At 45.3% G+C, this 19,207-nt stretch overlaps 1 protein-coding gene across 1 annotated transcript in view; it reads left to right on the top strand.

Annotated features, from left to right (window-relative positions):
* Positions 1–19,207, top strand: part of LOC139266054 (collagen alpha-5(IV) chain-like) — a 369,608-nt gene that overhangs the window by 212,561 nt on the left and 137,840 nt on the right. The window contains exons 10-14 of the mRNA XM_070883888.1: positions 339–392; positions 12,859–12,894; positions 12,996–13,037; positions 13,310–13,381; positions 16,264–16,317. Of these exons, the coding sequence (XP_070739989.1) occupies positions 339–392; positions 12,859–12,894; positions 12,996–13,037; positions 13,310–13,381; positions 16,264–16,317 (258 nt within the window). The remainder of the gene's footprint in view (positions 1–338; positions 393–12,858; positions 12,895–12,995; positions 13,038–13,309; positions 13,382–16,263; positions 16,318–19,207) is intronic.

Here is a 19,207-nt window from a genome sequence, read left to right as displayed (position 1 = left end):
GCATACCACACCTTTCATGCAAGTGGAGGTGATGGGTGTAGAACTGCAAACAGACGCTACCACTCCCAGCCTCAGGCCCTCCTGTGTTGTTAGGGGCTTTCCTGTTGAGGTCAGCAGAATGGATAGCTGGTTCTCCCAATAACCACCTACCCAATGTTTCTCCTCCTTGGTAAAATGTCAGCACTTCCTAGATAATGATTGCTTATTTGCATGATGTCATTTTTGCTGGTCAGATAGCACCTGAAAATCAATCGGTTTTTAAATCAAGAGTCTAAATGCATTCTGAAAAGCACCACATTCAATAACACTATATTCAATTTATTAATTATTTAATTTAGGGTCGACTCGGATTTCCAGGACTACAAGGACCCGCTGGGCCTCCAGGTCCATTGGTAAGTGCCTCTTTTTTCTATGTTAAAGGTCTATGAAGGCTGTATGCAGACTGTCATGTATGTACATGCTGTTTGTAGCCACCAGATGGTGTCATTGTTGGAGGTCACTGAGCAGCACGCACATGGTGCTGCTCTGGTATAAAATGCCAGCCATTTTGTGAGTCAGGCACTTTGGGTCTAAATAAAGCTGAGCCAAGGTTATACCTTGCTTAGTTAAACAGTACTCAGTTTGAACCTTTATTGCAGACATAACATACATACATTGGCGAAGAGAATACAAGAACCTTTGTTTTCAAAATGAGCATGAATTGATTTTTAGAGCGATTCATGGAGGGAGAAGATTGGGCAGACTTTGTGAATATTTGAACTAATACTTTGTCGCCAACAAAATGAAGGGGTTGATGATGCAGATTGGCGCCAGGCCGTGTTCCTCACTGTGTGCGGTTCAAAGATCTACAGTCTGACAAAGAATCTACTCACGCCTAGTGATCCAACAGAGAAAACTTACGAGGAGTTGTGTACATTGGTACGGGAGCACCTCAAGCCAGATGACGGCATCATCATCTCGAGATACGGGTTTTATACACACGTTCGATCGGAGGGCCAGAGTGCAGCGGAATTCGTTGCCGACCTGAGACGTCTAGCGGGACCGTGCAAGTTTGGGATGGTGTTGGCAGACATGCTGCGGGACTACTTTGTTATCGGTATCAACCACGAGGTGATCCTGTGCAAACTTCTGGCGGTGGAGGAGTTGGATTTAAAAAGGGCCATCCAGATCGCTCAATCATGTGTGACGACGGACAGAAGTCTAAAGAAAATAGCGGTGAAGAACCGAACCTCGGCAAGTGCTGTAAATGCGATTGATTCGCCGTCTGGCAGAGCGGCACATGGCAGGGCCGATCCGGCTACATTCGCGAAACCTGTGGCTGCCCAAAGTCCGCCAGCGGGAATGTATCCGATTTCTCCGTGTTGGCGTTGTGGGGGAAATCATCGGCACCAGCAGTGCCGATTTAAACAATATAGTTGCAAAGGTTGTCTGAGAGTGGGGCATCTCCAGCGCAAGTGTCCTCAGATGAGCAAGCGAGCTGCGATACACCACGTGGTGGATGAGAATCAGACTAGCGCAGATCCGGATACGCAATCCGAGATGCCAGAGGAGGAAGTGTATGGATTGTACTCTTTCATAACCAAGAGTAAAACAATTTTGATTAATGTGAAGTTTAACGGGATACCGGTATCGATGGAACTGGACACGGGGGCGAGTCAATCGATCATGAACGAGAGGGCATTTAATAAGCTGTGGGATACTAAGACTGTGAGGCCCAGGCTGAGCCCTGTTAATGCCAAGCTGCGCACGTACACCAAAGAACTGATAAAGGTGATTGACAGTGCACAAATTAATGTGTCGTATAACGGTTCAGTTCACGAGTTACCGCTGTGGATTGTTCCAGGCAATGGCCCAACGCTGCTCGGCAGGAGCTGGTTGGAGAAAATCAGTTGCGACTGGAACTACATAAAAGCGTTGTCGTCGGAGGAAGATACATGTGCCCAAGTATTGAGCAAGTTCCCCTCGCTGTTCGAACCGGGAATTGGCAACTTCACGGGAGCCAATGTGCTGATCCACGTGGACTCAGATGCAAGACCTGTCCATCATAAAGCTCGGGCAGTGCCGTATATGATGAGGGAGAAGGTCAAAATTGAACTGGACAGACTTCAGCGTGAAGGGATCATCTCACCGATCAAATTTAATGAATGGGCCAGCCCCATTGTTCCTGTGCTGAAAAATGATGGCACAGTCAGAATCTGTGGAGACTACAAGACTACAATAAACAGGGTTTTGAAACAAGATCAGTACCCATTACCGAAGGCTGATGACCTGTTTGCGACGCTAGCTGGAGGGAAGTTGTTCACAAAACTGGACTTGATGTCGGCCTATATGACGCACAAGTTGGTCGAGTTATCGAAGAGACTTATGTGCATTAACACGCACAAAGGACTGTTTATTTACCACAGGTGCCCATTTGGAATTCGCTCGGCTGCAGCAATATTCCAGAGAAATATGGAAAGTCTACTGAAGTCCATTCCCAGAACCATTGTGTTCCAAGATGACATTCTGATCACCGGTCGTGACTCCAAGGAACATCTGAACAACTGGAGGAGGTTCTAATGTGTTTGGAGTGGGATTCAGACTTAAACGCTCGAATTGCGACTTCATGGCACTGGAGGTCAAATTTCTCGGGAGGAAAATCGCTGCTGATCGCATCAAACCTACTGACGTGAAAACCAAAGCCATCAAGAGTGCACCCAAGCCGCAGAACATGACAGAGCTGTGTTCGTTCCTGCATCTACTCAACTACTTTGGTAATGTCCTACCTAAATTGAGCACCTTACTTGAACCACTGCACATGCTATTGAGAAAAGTCAACAACTGGGTGTGGGGTGCATTGCAAGACAGAGCTTTCGAGAAAGCCACCAATCTGCTTTGCTCGAACAAGCTGCTGGTACATTATGACCCATGTAAACGTTTAGTTTTGGCCTGTGACGCAGCGTCATATGGAATTGGTTGCGTGTTACATCAAGCCAATGAATCGGGGAAACTTCAACCTGTCGCGTATGCATCCAAAAGTTTGTCTAAAGCAGAAAGAGCCTACAGTATGGTAGAAAAAGAAGCTTTAGCATGTGTGTATGGTGTTAAAAAGATGCATCAATACCTGTTCGGTCTGAGGTTCAAATTAGAGACGGATCACAAGCCGCTCATTTTGTTGTTTTCCGAGAGCAAAAGTATCTATACCAACGCTTCATCCCGCATCCAAAGGTGGGCGCTGACATTATCTGCCTATGGTTATGTCATTCGCCACAGACCTGGTACCGAGAATTGTGCCGATGCTTTGAGCCGGTTGCCATTGCACACACTGGAGGTGGAAACGCCACAACCGGCAGATTTAATGTTAATCATGGATACTTTTGAGAGTGAAGGTACCTCTGTCACGGCTCAACAAGTTAAGACATGGACAAGCCAGGACCCGATATTATCAGTGGTAAAGGGTTGCATCCTCAAAAGGGATTGCTTTGCCATACCTAATCAAATGTGCGAGGAGGCCAAACCATACATTCGTCACAAGAACGACTGTCTATTCAAGCAGATTGCATATTGTGGGGCAATCGAGTTGTAATGCTAAAGAAAGGGAGAGGGAAGTTTGTGCGTGAGTTACACAGCACACATCCTGGTATAGTGATGATGAAGACCATCGCCAGGTCCCACATATGGTGGCCAGGAATTGATTCTGAGCTGGAAGCATGTGTGCATCAGTGCAACATCTGCATGCAGCTCAGCAAAGTACGAGCAGAATCGCCGCTGAGTCTGTGGTCATGGCCATCCAAACCTTGGTCCAGGATCCATGTAGATTTTGCAGGTCCCTTCCTGGGCAAGCTGTTTTTAGTGGTGGTGGATGCTTATTCCAAGTGGATAGAATGCATAATCATGTTGCACAGGAGGGCAGGAAAAAGAGTGGGAGAGCTATAGTGATAGGGGATTCAATTGTAAGAGGAATAGATAGGCGTTTCTGCGGCCGCAACTGAGACTCCAGGATGGTATGTTGCCTCCCTGGTGCAAGGGTCAAGGATGTCTCGGAGCGGGTGCAGGGCATTCTGAAAAGGGAGGGTGAACAGCCAGTTGTCGTGGTGCATATAGGTACCAACAATATAGGTAAAAAACAGGATGAGGTCCTACGAGACGAATTTAGGGAGCTAGGTGCTAAATTAAAAAGTGGGACCTCAAAAGTAGTAATCTCAGTATTGCTACCAGTGCCACGTACTAGTCAGAGTAGGAATCGCAGGATAGCTTAGATGAATACGTGGCTTGAGGAGTGGTGCAGAAGGGAGGGATTTGAATTCCTGGGGCATTGGAACTGGTTCTAGGGGAGGTGGGACCAGTACAACTGGACGGTCTACACCTGGGCAGGACCGGAACCTATGTCCGAGGGGGAGTGTTTGCTAGTGCTGTTGGGGAGGAGTTAAACTAATATGGCAGGGGGATGGGAACCTATGCAGGGAGACAGAAGGAAATAAAATGGAGGCAGAAGCAAAAGATAGAAAGGAGAATAGTAAAAGTGGAGGGCAAAGAAACCCAAGGCAAAAAACAAAAAGAGCCACATTACAGCAAAATTCTAAAGGGGTAAAGGGGAAAACGCTCGTGGGAGTTGTGTACAGACCGCCAAACAGTAGTAGTGAGGTTGGGGACAGCATCAAACAAGAAATAAGGGTTGTGTGCAATAAAGGTACAGAAGTTATCATGGGCGACTTTAATCTACATATTGATTGGGCTAATCAAACTGGTAGCAATGCAGTGCAGGACGATTTCCTGGAGTGTATTAGGGATGGTTTTCTGGACCAATATGTCGAGGAACCAACGAGAGAACTGGCCATCCTAGACTGGGTGATGTGTAATGAGAAGGAACTAATTGGCAATCTTGTTGTACGAGGCCCCTTGGGGAAAAGTGACCATAATATGGTAGAATTCTTTATTAAGATGGAGAGTGACACAGTTAATTCAGAAACTAGGGTCCTGAACTTAACGAAAGGTAACTTCGACGGTATGAGGAGTGAATTGGCTAGAATAGACTGGCAAATGATACTTAAAGGATTGCCAGTGGATAGGCAATGGCAAACATTTAAAGATCACATGGATGAACTTCAACAATTGTACATCCCTGTCTGGAGTAAAAATAAAACGAGGAAAGTGGCTCAACCGTGGCTAACAAAGGAAATTAAGGATAGTGTTAAATCCAAGGAAGAGGTATATAAATTGGCCAGAAAAAGCAACAAACCTGAGGACTGGGAGAAATTTACAATTCAGCAGAGGAAGACTAAGGGTTTAATTAAGAGGGGGAAAATAGAGTAAAAGAGGAAGCTTGCCAGGAACATAAAAACTGACTGCAAAAGATTCTATAGATATGGGAAGAGAACAAGATTAGTGAAGACAAATGTAGGTCCCTTGCAGTCAGATTCAGGTGAATTTATAATGGGGAACAAAGAAATGGCAGACTAGTTGAACAAATACTTTGGTTCTGTCTTCACGAAGGAAGATACAAATAACCTTCCGGATGTACTAGTGGACCGAGGGTCTAGTGAGAAGGAGGAACTGAAGGATATCCTTATTAGATGGGAAATTGCATTAGGGAAATTGATGGGATTGAAGGCCGATAAATCCCCGGGGCCTGATAGTCTGCATCCCAGAGTATTTAAGGAAGTGGCCCTAGAAATAGTGGATGCATTTGTGATCATTTTCCAACAGTCTATCGACTCTGGATCAGTTCCCATGGACTGGAGGGTAGCTAATGTAACACCACTTTTTAAAAAAGGAGGTAGAGAGAAAACGGGTAATTATAGACCGGTTAGCCTGACATCAGTAGTGGGGAAAATGTTGGAATCAATTATTAAGGATGACATAGCAGCGCATTTGGAAAGCAGTGACAGGATCAGTCCAAGTCAGCATGGATTTATGAAAGGGAAATCATGCTTGACAAATCTTCTGGAATTTTTTGAGGATGTAGCTAGCAGAGTGGACAAGGGAGAAACAGTAGATGTGGTGTATTTGGACTTTCAAAAGGCTTTTGACAAGGTCCCACACAAGAGATTGGTGTGCAAAATCAAAGCACATGGTATTGGGGGTAATGTACTGACGTGGATAGGAAACTGGTTGGCAGACAGGAAGCAGAGAGTCGGTATAAACGGGTCCTTTTCAGAATGGCAGGCAGTGACTAGTGGAGTGCCGCAGGGCTCAGTGCTGGGACCCCAGCTCTTTACAATATACATTAATGATTTAGATGAAGGAATTGCGTGTAATATCTCCAAGTTTACAGATGACACTAAGCTGGGTGGCGGTGTGAGCTGTGAGGGGGACGCTAAGACGCTGCAGGGTGGCTTGGACAGGTTAGGTGAGTGGGCAAATGCATGGCAGATGCAGTATAATGTGGATAAATGTGAGGTTATCCACTTTGGGGGCAAATACACGAAGGCAGAATATTATCTGAATGGAGGCAGATTAGGAAAAGGGGAGGTGCAACGAGACCTGGGTGTCATGGTTCATCAGTCATTGAAAGTTGGCACGCAGGTACAGCAGGCAATGAAGAAGGCAAATGGTATGTTGGCCTTCATAGCTAGTGCATTTGAGTATAGGAGCAGGGAGGTCTTACTGCAGTTGTACAGGGCCTTGGTGAGATCTCACCTGGAATATTGTGTTCAGTTTTGGTCTCCTAATCTGAGGAAGGACGTTCTTGCGATTGAGGGAGTGCAGCGAAGGTTCACCAGACTGATTCCAGGGATGGCTAGACTGACATATGAGGAGAGACTGGATCAACTGGGCCTGTATACACTGGAGTTTAGAATGATGAGAGAGGATCTCATAGAAACGTATAAGATTCTGAAGGGACTGGACAGGTTAGACGCAGGAAGAATGTTCCCGATGTTGGGAAAGTCCAGAACCAGGAGACACCGTCTTCGGTTAAGGGGTAGGCCATTTAGGACTGAGATGAGGAGAAACTTCTTCACTCAGAGAGTTTTTAACCTGTGGAATTCCCTGCCGCAGAGAGTTGTTGATGCCAGTTCATTGGATATATTCAAGAGGGAGTTGGATATGGCCCTTCCCGCTAAGGGGATCAAGGGGTATGAAGAGAAAGCAGGAAAGGGGTACTGAGGGAATGATCAGCCATGTTCTTATTGAATGGTGGTGGAGGCTCGAAGAGCCGAATGGCCTACTCCTGCACCTATTTTCTTTGTTTCTATGTTTCTCTGTCATCCAGTATGTCCACGGCAATCATAGAGAATCTCAATGTCATGTTCGCGACACATGGTCTGCCTGACATAGTGGTGAGTGACAATGGGTTGTGCTTCACCAGTCAGGAGTTTCAGGAGTTTGTAAAACTTAACGGCATAAAACATGTAAGGTCAGCACCGTTCAAGCCTGAGTCCAACGGGCAAACAGAACGTGCAGTACAAATTATCAAGCAAAGCATGAGGAGAGTAACCCAAGGGTCACTGCAGACCCGCTTGTCTTGCATACTGCTGAGTTACAGGACAAGACCCCACACACTCACAGGGGTCTCACCTGCTGAACTCATGATGAAAAGAGGTCTTAAGACCAAGTTATCTCTTGTACACCCAGATTTAAGTAAGCATGTTGAATACAGAAGACAAAGTCAACAAGGGTACCATCATCGTGCAACTGTGTCACGCGAGATTTCTGTTAATGATCCTGTATATGTGTTGAATTATGGTCAGGGTACCAAATGGATCGCTGGTACAGTCATGGCCAAGGAGGTCAACAGAGTATTCGTTATTAAGCTCAAGAATGGGCAAACTTGCAGGAAACACATGGATCAGACAAAGCTGAGGCACACAGACGAGCCAGAGCAGTCAGACGAAGAAACCGTCGACGACCAACCAACCTACCAGCAGTCTTCAGTGGACTCAAGGCTCATCAATGAGCCCGGAATTTCCATCACGGACTTGTTCAATAAAAATGGACTTGCAATTCCTGACATGACCAATGCCACCCCCAACAAGTCAGCCATCCAGCCACAACAGACTCCGAACGTTCACCCAAGGCCGGAATCGAACTGAGACGGTCAGCCCGGGAGCGTAAAGCACCGGACCGTCTCAACCTGTGAAAGACTGTTATAAAATCTCAGATGAGGGTATTGTCATGTATGTTCATGCTGTTTGTAGCCACCAGATGGTGCCATTGTTGGAGACCACTGAGCACGCACATGGTGCTGCTCTGGTATAAAAGACCAGCCATTTTGCGAGTCAGGCAGTTTGGGCCTAAATAAAGCCGAAGCAAGGTTGTATCTTGCTCTGTTAAATAGTACTCAGTTTCAACCTTTATTGCATACAGAACACAGACAATTAAGGATAACTGCTTGTGTTAGTATATACATCACTGGTAGCTGACTGGCATTGATTGACATTCCCACTCACAGAATAATACTGAATCAGAATACTGCCCCAACATCTCTGTACCTTGGGATAGTGTGATTCACTGCCACTGCACTAGCGGGAGACAGCTGAATGCAAACAAAAATGAAATGGTTTTGCCTGACAAGGGAATCCAAGAAAATAAATCAAGCAGCTAAGTTTACTTAATTTTGTCTTAATGAAACTAAATAATTCTCAAACCTGGGATATTGTGGATCTACTTAGCTCACGAGTACACCAAGCCCACCTGTCCCACTGAGGCATAAGGGAAAGATAAAGCAACACTTTCAATTCAGTCGAATTTCTTGTTGGAGATATTCCCCGTGAAAGTGCAGAGAGATTGGGAGATTATTCAAGGAATCTTGGAAGGATAGGGAATGTACACCGGAAGGACACCAGAAGATCCAGAAACCTCAGCTTTTAACTAAGGAGAGATTTATGCCTCCAAATATCCATTGCCATTATCTGACCACATTTGCAAATTGTGCATTTTAAGTATTTATTACAACAAAGCAAAGCATTTGGTTGAATAGGTTGGGCCAAAACACATTGGAGTTCAGAAGAATGAGAGGTGATCTTATCGAAATATACAAGTTAATGAGGGCACTCGACAGTGTGGATGCAGGAAGGATGGGTGCAAGTTTCGAGCCGCGCCTAGAACGGCGCAGTCCCGACCTGGACGCCCGTTTTTCGCGCCACAAAGTGCGCCTAAAAAAACCCTCCGTATTCTCCAGCTCCCTGCAGGTCCTCTGGTCCTCGGCGCAGCGCAGCAGGAGCTGTAGGGGGCGGAGCCAGGTCCCTGTGCTGAAAACAGTGCCGGGACCTCTGCACATGCGCGCTACAGTGGGCATGCAAGTGCAGTAGCTCCAGGCGCCCAAAACTGTGTGGGAGGGGCCCGAAGCACGCAGCCCCTAGCCCTGGCCGAATGGCCTCACTGGGGCTGCGTGAATAAGGCTCCTCCCACGGCCAGCTCCTGCTTCCTCCCGACCCGACTCGACTCCCGCTTCCCGCCTCCGGACTGGACCCGACCCGACTCCCGCTGCCCCCGCCCCCCCCCCCCCCCCTGACTGAACCCGACCCGACTCCCGCTCCCGCTGCCCCCGCCCCGGACTGGATCCGACCTGACCTCCCTCTCCCCGACCTGACCTCCCTCTCCCTCCCTCCCTCCCCCCAACCCGAACCGAACCGACCTCCCTCCCACCACCCCCCCGACCCGACCCAATGCCACCTACCTGTAAATCTGGTGCTGGGGACGGGTCCTGCCCAAAGTCTCGGGCCCGGCCCGTTCAGCCTCCCTCCCCCTTCTCCTTTCCCACCCCCCCAATTTCCTTCCCCCCCCCATCTCCTTTCCCCCCATCTTCTTCCCCCCATCTCCTTCCCCCCCATCTCCTTCCCCCCATCTCCTTACCCCCCCATCTCTTTACCCCCCCATCTCCTTCTCCCCCCATCTCCTTCCCCCCCATCTCCTTCCCCCCATCTCCTTTCTCCCCCTTCTCCCCTTTATCCCCTTATCCCCCCTCCCCCCTTCTCCCCCCCTCCCCATCCCTCCCCCTTCTCCCCCATCCATCCCCCTTCCCTCCCTCTGCTCCCCCCCTCTCTCCCTCTACCCCCCTCCTCCCCCTCCCCTCGCTGTCAGAAACACAGACACAGACAGACAGAGAGATAGAGACACAGACAGAGACACACTGGGGGGTGGCATCCCAGCATGCTGTTGGAGGGCTCCCGGTGCTGCAGTCGGTAAGTAGAAAATGTTTTATTTTTTTTTTAATTATTTCTTATTAATTTTTTTTGATTGATTTATTGGTTGATTTATTGATGTATTTATCATTTATTATTGATGATGGCTCTTTATTTGTAAAATTGAAGTGTTTATTGTTTGTAAACTTCCCTTTAAACCCCCCCCCCCCATTCCCTACGCCTGATTTGTAACCTACGCCTGATTTTATAAAGTGTAGACAAGGTTTTTTCGAGCGTACAAAAATCTTCACTTACTCCATTCTAAGTTAGTTTGGAGTAAGTTTTCACTGACGAAACTTTGAAAACAGGCGTAAGTGGCCGGACACGCCCCCTTTTGAAAAAAAAATTCTGTTCCAAAGTGAAACTGTTCTAACTGACTAGAACTGGAGCAAACTAAATGACGAGAATTCCGATTTCTAAGATACTCCGTTCTACACCAGTTGCTCCTAAAAATCAGGAGCAAATCATGTTGAAACTTGTGGCCGATATTTCCACTCATAGGAGAAACTAAAACTCGGGGACTATGGCCCGAATTTTGCCCAAGCAGAAATAAAGACAAACACTGACTTGTACGCACGTTTCGTTGTGAACCTTCTGCGCTAGAAAAAAAATCCCAAGTTTACGGCAAACATAATCGATCTCGGGGGGGGCGGTGCTTAGAGTGTGCGCCTAAAACGCACTCAAAAAAAAACCCGACCAACTCATTGTGCATCCACAGAAGAAAAAAATAAATGAAAAAGCATTTGGCCAGGGATAGCAGTGGGTTGAGTCGGCAGCGTGGAGGGTTGGGAGAACGCTGCCCTTGATGTTTTTGGGTTGAAGATCTGGTGATTTTACCTGCCGTGTGGATTTAGAAGGATTCCCTGGACTTCAAGAACATCTTTGAAAATTTTGGGCCACTTGGGACATCGATGGAAAAGGCGGTGAAGATTTATGTTTTATTTGAATGCTTACAGTTCTATCATCGAAGGAGTAGCATTAATGGGAAGGTTTTTTTTATAAGAACATAAGAAATAGGAGCATGAATAGGCCATACGGCTCATCGAGCCTGCTCCGCCATTTAATACGATCATGGCTGATCCGATCATGGACTCAGCTCCAGTTCCTTGGCCGCTCCCCATATTCCCTTATCGATTAAGAAACTGTCTATCTCTGTCTTAAATATGTTCAATGTCCCAGCTTCCACAGTGCTCTGAGGCAGCAAATTCCACAGATTTACAACCCTCTGAGAGAAGAAATTTCTCCTCATCTCAGTTTTAAATGGGCGGCCCCTTATTTTAAGATCGTGCCCTCTAGTTCTAGTCTCCCCTATCAGTGGAAACATCCTCTCTGCATCCACTCTGTCAAGCCCCCTCATAATCTTATGCATTTCGATAAGATTACTTCTCATTCTTCTGAATTCCAATGAGTAGAGGCCCAACCTACTCTGTTTTATTTTTAAAGTTCCATAAAGTTGATGTTTTATTTTTAAAGTTCCATAAAGTTTATATAAAATAGCCAGGGAGTCCCTTCGGCCGGGGATAAGAGCGGGCCGGCGCGGATTTCTTTAACTGCAGGTAAGGCTTTTTCCTACGGTGTTTCTAGTGTCTGTGCGCCAATTTTAAAAATATCGTTAATGAGGGAAGTTGGCCTTATGGCCCGAAATAGCACGTATGCTACTTTTCAAAGTACACCAGCGCCAGAATGTATGGTGCCAAACATTCTGGCGCTGGTACTCGACGCCGGCATCCCAACATTGTGGCATCTTTAAACTAACCTACAGCGCCAGAAAAATCGCTGGGCGCCGAAAAAATGGCGCCCTGTGCTGGGCAAAATTGGGACCATAGACTCAGAATAAGGGGCCGCCCATTTAAAACTGAGATGAGAGGAATTTCTTCTCTCAGAGGGTTGTAAATCTGTGGAATTCTCTGCCCCAGAGAGCTGTGGAGGCCGGGTCATTGAATATATTTAAGGCAGAGACAGACAGATTTTTGAATGATAAGGGAGTGAAGGGTTATGGGAGTGGGCAGGGAAGTGGAGCTGAGTCCATGATCAGATCAGCCATGATCTTATTGAATGGCGGAGCAGGCTCGAGGGGCCTGGTAGCCTACTCCTGCTCCTATTTCTTATGTTTCTTAAAGCATACTTTCAACGAAACTAGTTTTCTGTAGGAAATAGATCTTCAAGTACTGGATGCTAAGAATTGAAGGAATAAATACAAAACCTCAGAAAACTATGACAGTTTAAAAATGGCGTTTTATATCATTAAGCAAATCAAGCAAGAGATTCAGTTGTTGCAGGCTGAAATACAGGAATCTGTAAGACCTGGTACTCAGATCAAGGTTGTTCCTATGTTACGATATATCAGAGAGAGAAGACAGGAAAGGGTGGAGCAGAAAGAGAGACTTGAGGCTAGAGTTGGGACAAGATTTCTCTTGCCTCCTGTCCAGGAGAAGGAGGGAGTGGTTTGAAGAGCCCCCCTAGACATGGGAAAAATAACAAAATTACAAAACCACCCTTACTTCACACAGCAGAAATTATAATTCACTTCCGAGGAATAGTCCAAATTAGGATTACATGAAATAGCAGAACTTGTCTATGTACACACCATTCTCGGAATAAAATAAAAAATGGTATATTTTGTGAAGGATTTTCTAAATGAATGTATTTTTGCAGCAGTGGTTATTGCTGCCATTTGATATACTTTGAACAACCAGTTTCACACGTCTGGAATATGTTTTAAATTTTAATTTCTGATCTCATTATTTGTTACTAGGGTCCACCAGGACAACCTGGTCGACAAGGACCAAAGGTAAGTTGTGTGGAACTAGCCCTGCTTGTTTACTGCTGTTCCAAGCATTATTTTAAAAGTATCGATAAAATATAAATCTGCTTGAATTTTTCTTTGTGCAGGGCAACATGGGATTGTTCTTTGTGGGCCCCAAGGGTGACAAGGTAACTAATTTCTGCTTGGGATTTTGTCTGGGACTGGGCTAGTTGAGATCAAATAATTTGTACATTTAAACAGACTTTAACACAAATAATGGATAATGGACGTACTTTTGAGCGCTGTGCCACTGATTACACTGATCTGCATCTATACTGTGATATTTTTTTAACAACACAGAAGGAATTCTGCCTAAACTGATAAATACTGGATGCATTCTAGCTAAACATTTCTCAAGTTATGACTACGCCTGATAAATTGATATTTACATTGGAAACAGGGTGTGAAAGGTCTTCCTGGTCCTGTTTATCGACAAGATCGAGCTCCAACCATTACTGAAAAAGGACAGAAGGTAAGTTATACTTTTTAATGAACGAATTAAATCTAATGGCTTGGTCTTGATGGTATGGCCTCTATCTATGCTGCAGCACCCATGTTTCCCATTTATTTAAGTGTCAGCTTGGCTCAGCCGATAACACCTTTGCCTCTGAATCAGAATATTGTGGGTCCAAGAGCTACACTAGGACTTGAGCACACAATCTAGGCTGACAGTTCATAGTTTGACTACATCTGTAGTCACTCTAGGATCACTAATGTTTTGTTTCATTCTCTCCCAGCACTTCCTCTCCCATTTTTATTATATGTTAAAGATATTTACAATATACATTAATAATTTAGACGAAGGAATTGAATGTAATATCTCCAAGTTTGCAAATGACACTAAGCTGGGTGGCAGTGCGAGCTGCAAGGAGGATGTTAGGAGGCTGCAGGGGGACTTGGACAGGTTAGGTGAATAGGCAAATGCATGGCAGATGCAGTATAATGTGGATAAGTGTGAGGTTATCCACTTTGGTGGCAAAAACAGGAAAGCGGAATATTATCTGAATGGTGACAGATTAGGAAAAGGGGAGGTGCAACGAGACCTGGGTGTCATGGTTCATCAATCACTGAAGGTACAGCAGGCAGTAAAGAAAGCAAATGGCATGCTGGCCTTCATAGTGAGGGGATTTGAGTATAGGAGCAAGGAGGTCTTACTGCAGTTGTACAGGGCCTTGATGAGACCACACCTTGAGTATTGTGTGCAGTTTTGGTCTCCTAATCTGAGGAAGGACATTCGTGCTATTGAGGGAGTGCACTGAAGGTTCACCAGACTGATTCCCGGGATGGCAGGACTGACATATGAAGAAAGACTGGATTGACTAGGCTTATATTTACTGGAATTTAGAAGAGTGAGAGGGGATCTCATAGAAACATATAAAATTGTGACGGGACTGGACAGGTTAGATACAGGAAGAATGTTCCCGATGTTGGGGAAGTCCAGAACCGGGGGTCACAGTCTAAGGATAAGGGGAAAGCCATTTAGGACCGAGATGAGGAGAAACTTCTTCACTCAGAGAATTGTGAACCTGTGGAATTCTCTACTACAGAGAGTTGTTGAGGCCAGTTCATTAGATATATTCAAAAGAGAGTTAGATGTGGCCCTTACGGCTAAAGCGATCAAGGGGTATGGAGAGAAAGCAGGAAAGGGGTACTGAGGGAATGATCAGCCATGATCATATTGAATAGTGGTGCAGGCTCGAAGGGCCGAATGGCCTACTCCTGCACCTACTTTCTATGTTTCTATGTTTACATACCACTGCTTATGATGAGATGGTATTATGAAGGATAGGCTGCTTTCGAATGACAAGAGCTTCATATCATGCAGCAAACAACATATTATTGAAAAATACAAGCTTTTAATCAATGCTCGATCCAGAGGCTAAACACTGACATGTGCAAATGGATGACTTTTGGATGGGCAAATGGAGAATAAGAAAGAAAGACTTGGATTTATATAGCGCCTTTCACGACCAGCAGACATCTCAAAGCGCTTTGCAGCCAATGAAATAGTTTTGGAGTGTAGTCACTGTTGTAATGTAGGAAACACAGCAGCCAATTTGCACACAGCAAGCTCTCACAAGCAGCAATGTGATTATGACCCAATAATCTGTTTTTGTTATGTTGATTGAGGGATAAATATTAGCCCCAGGGCACCAGGGATAATTCCCCTGCTCTTCTTTGAAATAGTACCATGGGATTTTTTACATCCACTTGAGAGCAGACGGGGCCTCAGTTTAACATCTCATCCAAAAGACAGCACCTCCTTCAATGCAGCACTCCCTCAACACTGCACTGGAGTGTCAGCCTTGATTTTTGTGCTCAAGTTTCTGCAGTGGGACTTGAACCCATGACCTTCTGACTCAGAGGCAAGAGTGCTACCCACTGAGCCACAGCTGACACTGAGAAGTAGAACTTACATGGAAAAGTGAGACTTAGGGCCGATAACCCCAGGCAGTAACAGTGCGTGTTGGAAGGTGCAGCTTTTTCTTTCAGATATGTGAATGTGTTGTGTTGGAGGGTGGACCACGTGTTGGCCCCTGGTAATTGCAGTTTAAAACAGGGCCTGAGAAGGACAGTTTTATTGCAGGCGTATCCCGAAGCAGACCAGTGTGAGGACAGAGCTCGGACAGGAGATCAAGGAGTAATGAATCGCACAGGGTTTGCATGCAGGAGTTGTCAGAGTGAGTAAATTATGGTTAAGTGTGTTATGTCCAGAATAAATTCACAGGACTGTATTGCAAGCTCAAACTGTTGTGACCTTGGTCTCTTTATTCAGACTCCAGAGTGGGGAAGCAGCATGGTGAGTCACCTTTTATACCTGCTTGTCCCAGGATGCACAGGTGACCCTTAGGTCTCCCACAGGTGTGCCCCCTAGTGGCAAGTCTTACATATTGGTGAGGTTTACATGCATACATAACAAAGTGGAAGTCGGTAGATTTATAGGTAAGTTAGAGAAGTTTTGTTGTGAATTATAACAAAACAAGATGGCAGCAAAAGAGATTTCCAATAACTATTTTAAGTCATTTAATTGGTGTTCCTTCTCCCCCGGCAAGTCGTTTTATTGATAGATGTTTGCTGTCTGCTGACCTTTGATTGGTAGTTTTCATACCTTCTTAGAATTTCTTCATTAATGGTTTTCATTTACAAATGCTACTTGTTCATTGGTACCAGTTCAATTGTGATTGGTGCTATTTTGTGTAAAATTTGACCAATTGGGTGCAAGTGTGGCATTTCGAGGTGTGGAGGACGGTAGATGCAAGGTGTTTTTAATACAGAATTAGTGTGAAAACAACACGTGTGTTATGTACATATTCATTGAAATCCAAGTAATCTAAATTTTATTTTCTTCAACAGGGCAGTCGAGGATTCCCTGGAGACCAAGGGTTTACAGGCCCCCCAGGTTTACCAGTAAGTAGGATTGGTGATTATTTTAGAATTCTAATCAGTTATTTAGTTTCTGTGCTCTCAACATCACTTCATTTAGGGTGAGGGTTAGGGTTAAGTTTAGTTAGTCCAGTCAACTTATGCACAAACTAACTTGGGTTTAACTGACTGCTGTTCCCCATCCTGTGGCATTCAAAAAAAAACAATCAATATTGCATAATTATGCAAGATAAAGCACTTTGTTAAACTCTGAAGTGCATGACAAATGGATTGATAAAAATGTTCTCAGCACTGGTCCCACAAGTTTGTAGTCTGCCTGCTGCTAATATATTTCTCCTCAGACTCAGAATTTCAGCAACAGAGCGATGTTCACAGGATTCAAATCTGTTGACTCTATATGCAAGAGAATCTCAGTCAAGTGCAATAACGTGTGAACCTTCCCAATCCTCCATAAGGAGACTTTGGATTGATGCACTCTATAGATATTAGTGTAACCATGTGCCCGTAGTCAAGTGCAGGAAGTTCCCGGACCTGATGCTGTTTGTCTGATTGAGAGCTTTATGCAATTAGTAGTAAATGGCTGCGCAGTAAAGAGCCTATAAATTCCTTGGAGCTGCGATCCCGAACATTACGCCGGGAGCATGTGCGCTGATGACCTTCACCGCTGCCCCTATTGGAATAAGCAGGATAGGTGGAAGGTTATCCCACCCGCTCCTGTGCAGGCACATCTTAGGTCCTTGCCAGCTCTGGGATGCCACAAAATGCACCCTTGATGGCCAGGCCAGGGCGGGGTTATTAGTGTAGCACCCTTCCCTCCCCTCCCCCAGACAGTCAGATTCTGCCCTCATGGCTCCTTTTGAGGGTAAGTTAGGAGAATGCCATGAAACAAGCTGTAATGCCTAAAAACTAGAATGTCTTTATAGAAGAGGAAAAGTCTTCTTTCGTATGGTAGCATCAAAGCAAATCAAATGTCAATATCTAAGTCAGATATCCAGGCCTAGGCTTCTGGATATCTTGTAGGCTGTCTGCAAATTTCCTCTGAGGGCAGTGCTTAATGATGGACTCCAGGGTCTGATTAGGAGCTCCACAGTCGCCTGATGGGGATGCTTTAATCTTCCACCTATGGAGAAGGTGGCAGCATCTACCATCATCATCATAGGCAGACCATGACCGGTTCTGAGGCGGTTGATGGTTGTCCACTGTTTGCGAGGAAGGTTTGATCCTTCATGTTGTACTGTGGGATTCTCTATAAGGAATCCATCCATATGTCACAGTTCTTCCAAGCATGCCCAAGAGGGAAAGTTAGAAGGCCCTGTGCACCTTCAAATTGATCCCAGAGTCCCAGCCACACAGCTGCAAGCCAACTGCAAAGGAACTTGTCAACAAGCACATTAATGGCCCAATGTTACCGCACCTGTCAGCGTCCAGCTGACTGAGCCTCTTCAGTGGTGGTGATAATGAAAGAGAATGACAGTTTGCCTAAGTCATCTAACAAAGAACTCAAAAATCACTTTATAACACAGATGCTGTTTTCCCTGAACTAGCGAAAGCAACATTATTCATGTTTGCGGATGAAAAGAATGGGTCTGTGGAACATTGTTTTGGACAAAGAACTGAGTTCTTTGTCACCATTTTGGAAAATCTAGATAGTTCCATTGTAGGACCTGTCCAGCTCCCAAGGAGTTTCAGGGAAGAGTTCATAAGGCACTTGAAAAACTGGAAGGAGTCAGCATCCTGCTCGATGGCACTTCAGTCTATGGTACAGATGAACAGGACCACGATTGGAACAATAAGAAAAAAATGGCAGCAAACTGAATAAAGATAAAATGAAGCTCAAGAAATGAGAATTAAAATACTCTATGACGGTGGACTAAACCTTGATCCTGCTACCATAAAAGCAGTGCTTAAGATGACCTCTCCCACCGACAAACAAGGCATCCAGGGAATCCTTGAAATGACTATCTGCTTCCAAAGTTATCAGAGGTAACAGCTCTTTATGACCTACTGAAGAAAGCAGTTGGTTTTACATGGGACTGCCACCATGAGAGGTGCTTGGATGAGATCAAGACGATCATCTGTCAATCACCAGTAACTAAAATGCTTCGACATCAATAAGGATATACTTTTGCAGGGTGACACATCTGGGAGCATGATCACAAATTAGATATTAACAAGGCCCTGATCTCACTTGCTGTACATCACTGTCAAATCTCTAGCCATGTTACCCAATCGGTCTTTAGATCACCTTTTTGTGCACCAAATCATATCATATCACATGGTTAAGTTGAGGTGTATTTCTAAGGGATTTCTCCCATTCACCCACCATAACTTCAGCAGAAGAGTCATGGAGACCTCATAAAATCAGCATTAACAGTAGATGAACGCGAGAACCTCTCCAAAAATTCACGACTTGAGTCTTTTTGGAAAGGATATTCGTGTTGGCCTTGCTAACGTATAACATTTTTAAGGGGCTTGACAGGATGGAAGCTGGGAGGATGTTTCCGCTGGCTGGGGAGTCCAGAACCCAGGGTCACAGTCTCAGAATAAGGGGTCGGCCATTTCGGACTGAGATGAGGAGAAATTACTTCTCTCAAAAGGTTGTGAATCTTTGGAATTCTCTACCCCAGAGAGCTGTGGATGCTCAGTCATTGAGTATATTCAGAACAGAGATTGATAGATATTTGGATATTAAGGGAATCAAGAGATATGGGGATGGTGCGGGAAGGTGGAGTTGAGGTAAAATATCAGAACATTACCTAAGGAAGGATATACTTGCCTGAATGGGAATGCAACAATGGTTCACTAGACTACTCCTGGGATGGGGGATTGTCCTATGAGGAGAGATTGAGGACAGTAGGCCTATATTCCCGAGAACGAGGGGTGATCTTATTGAAACATCTAAAATTCTTGAGGA

The sequence above is a fragment of the Pristiophorus japonicus genome, chromosome 6 (assembly GCF_044704955.1).
Source record: "Pristiophorus japonicus isolate sPriJap1 chromosome 6, sPriJap1.hap1, whole genome shotgun sequence".
Taxonomy (NCBI): Eukaryota; Metazoa; Chordata; class Chondrichthyes; family Pristiophoridae; genus Pristiophorus; species Pristiophorus japonicus.
This window is presented reverse-complemented; position numbering and strand designations above follow the sequence as displayed.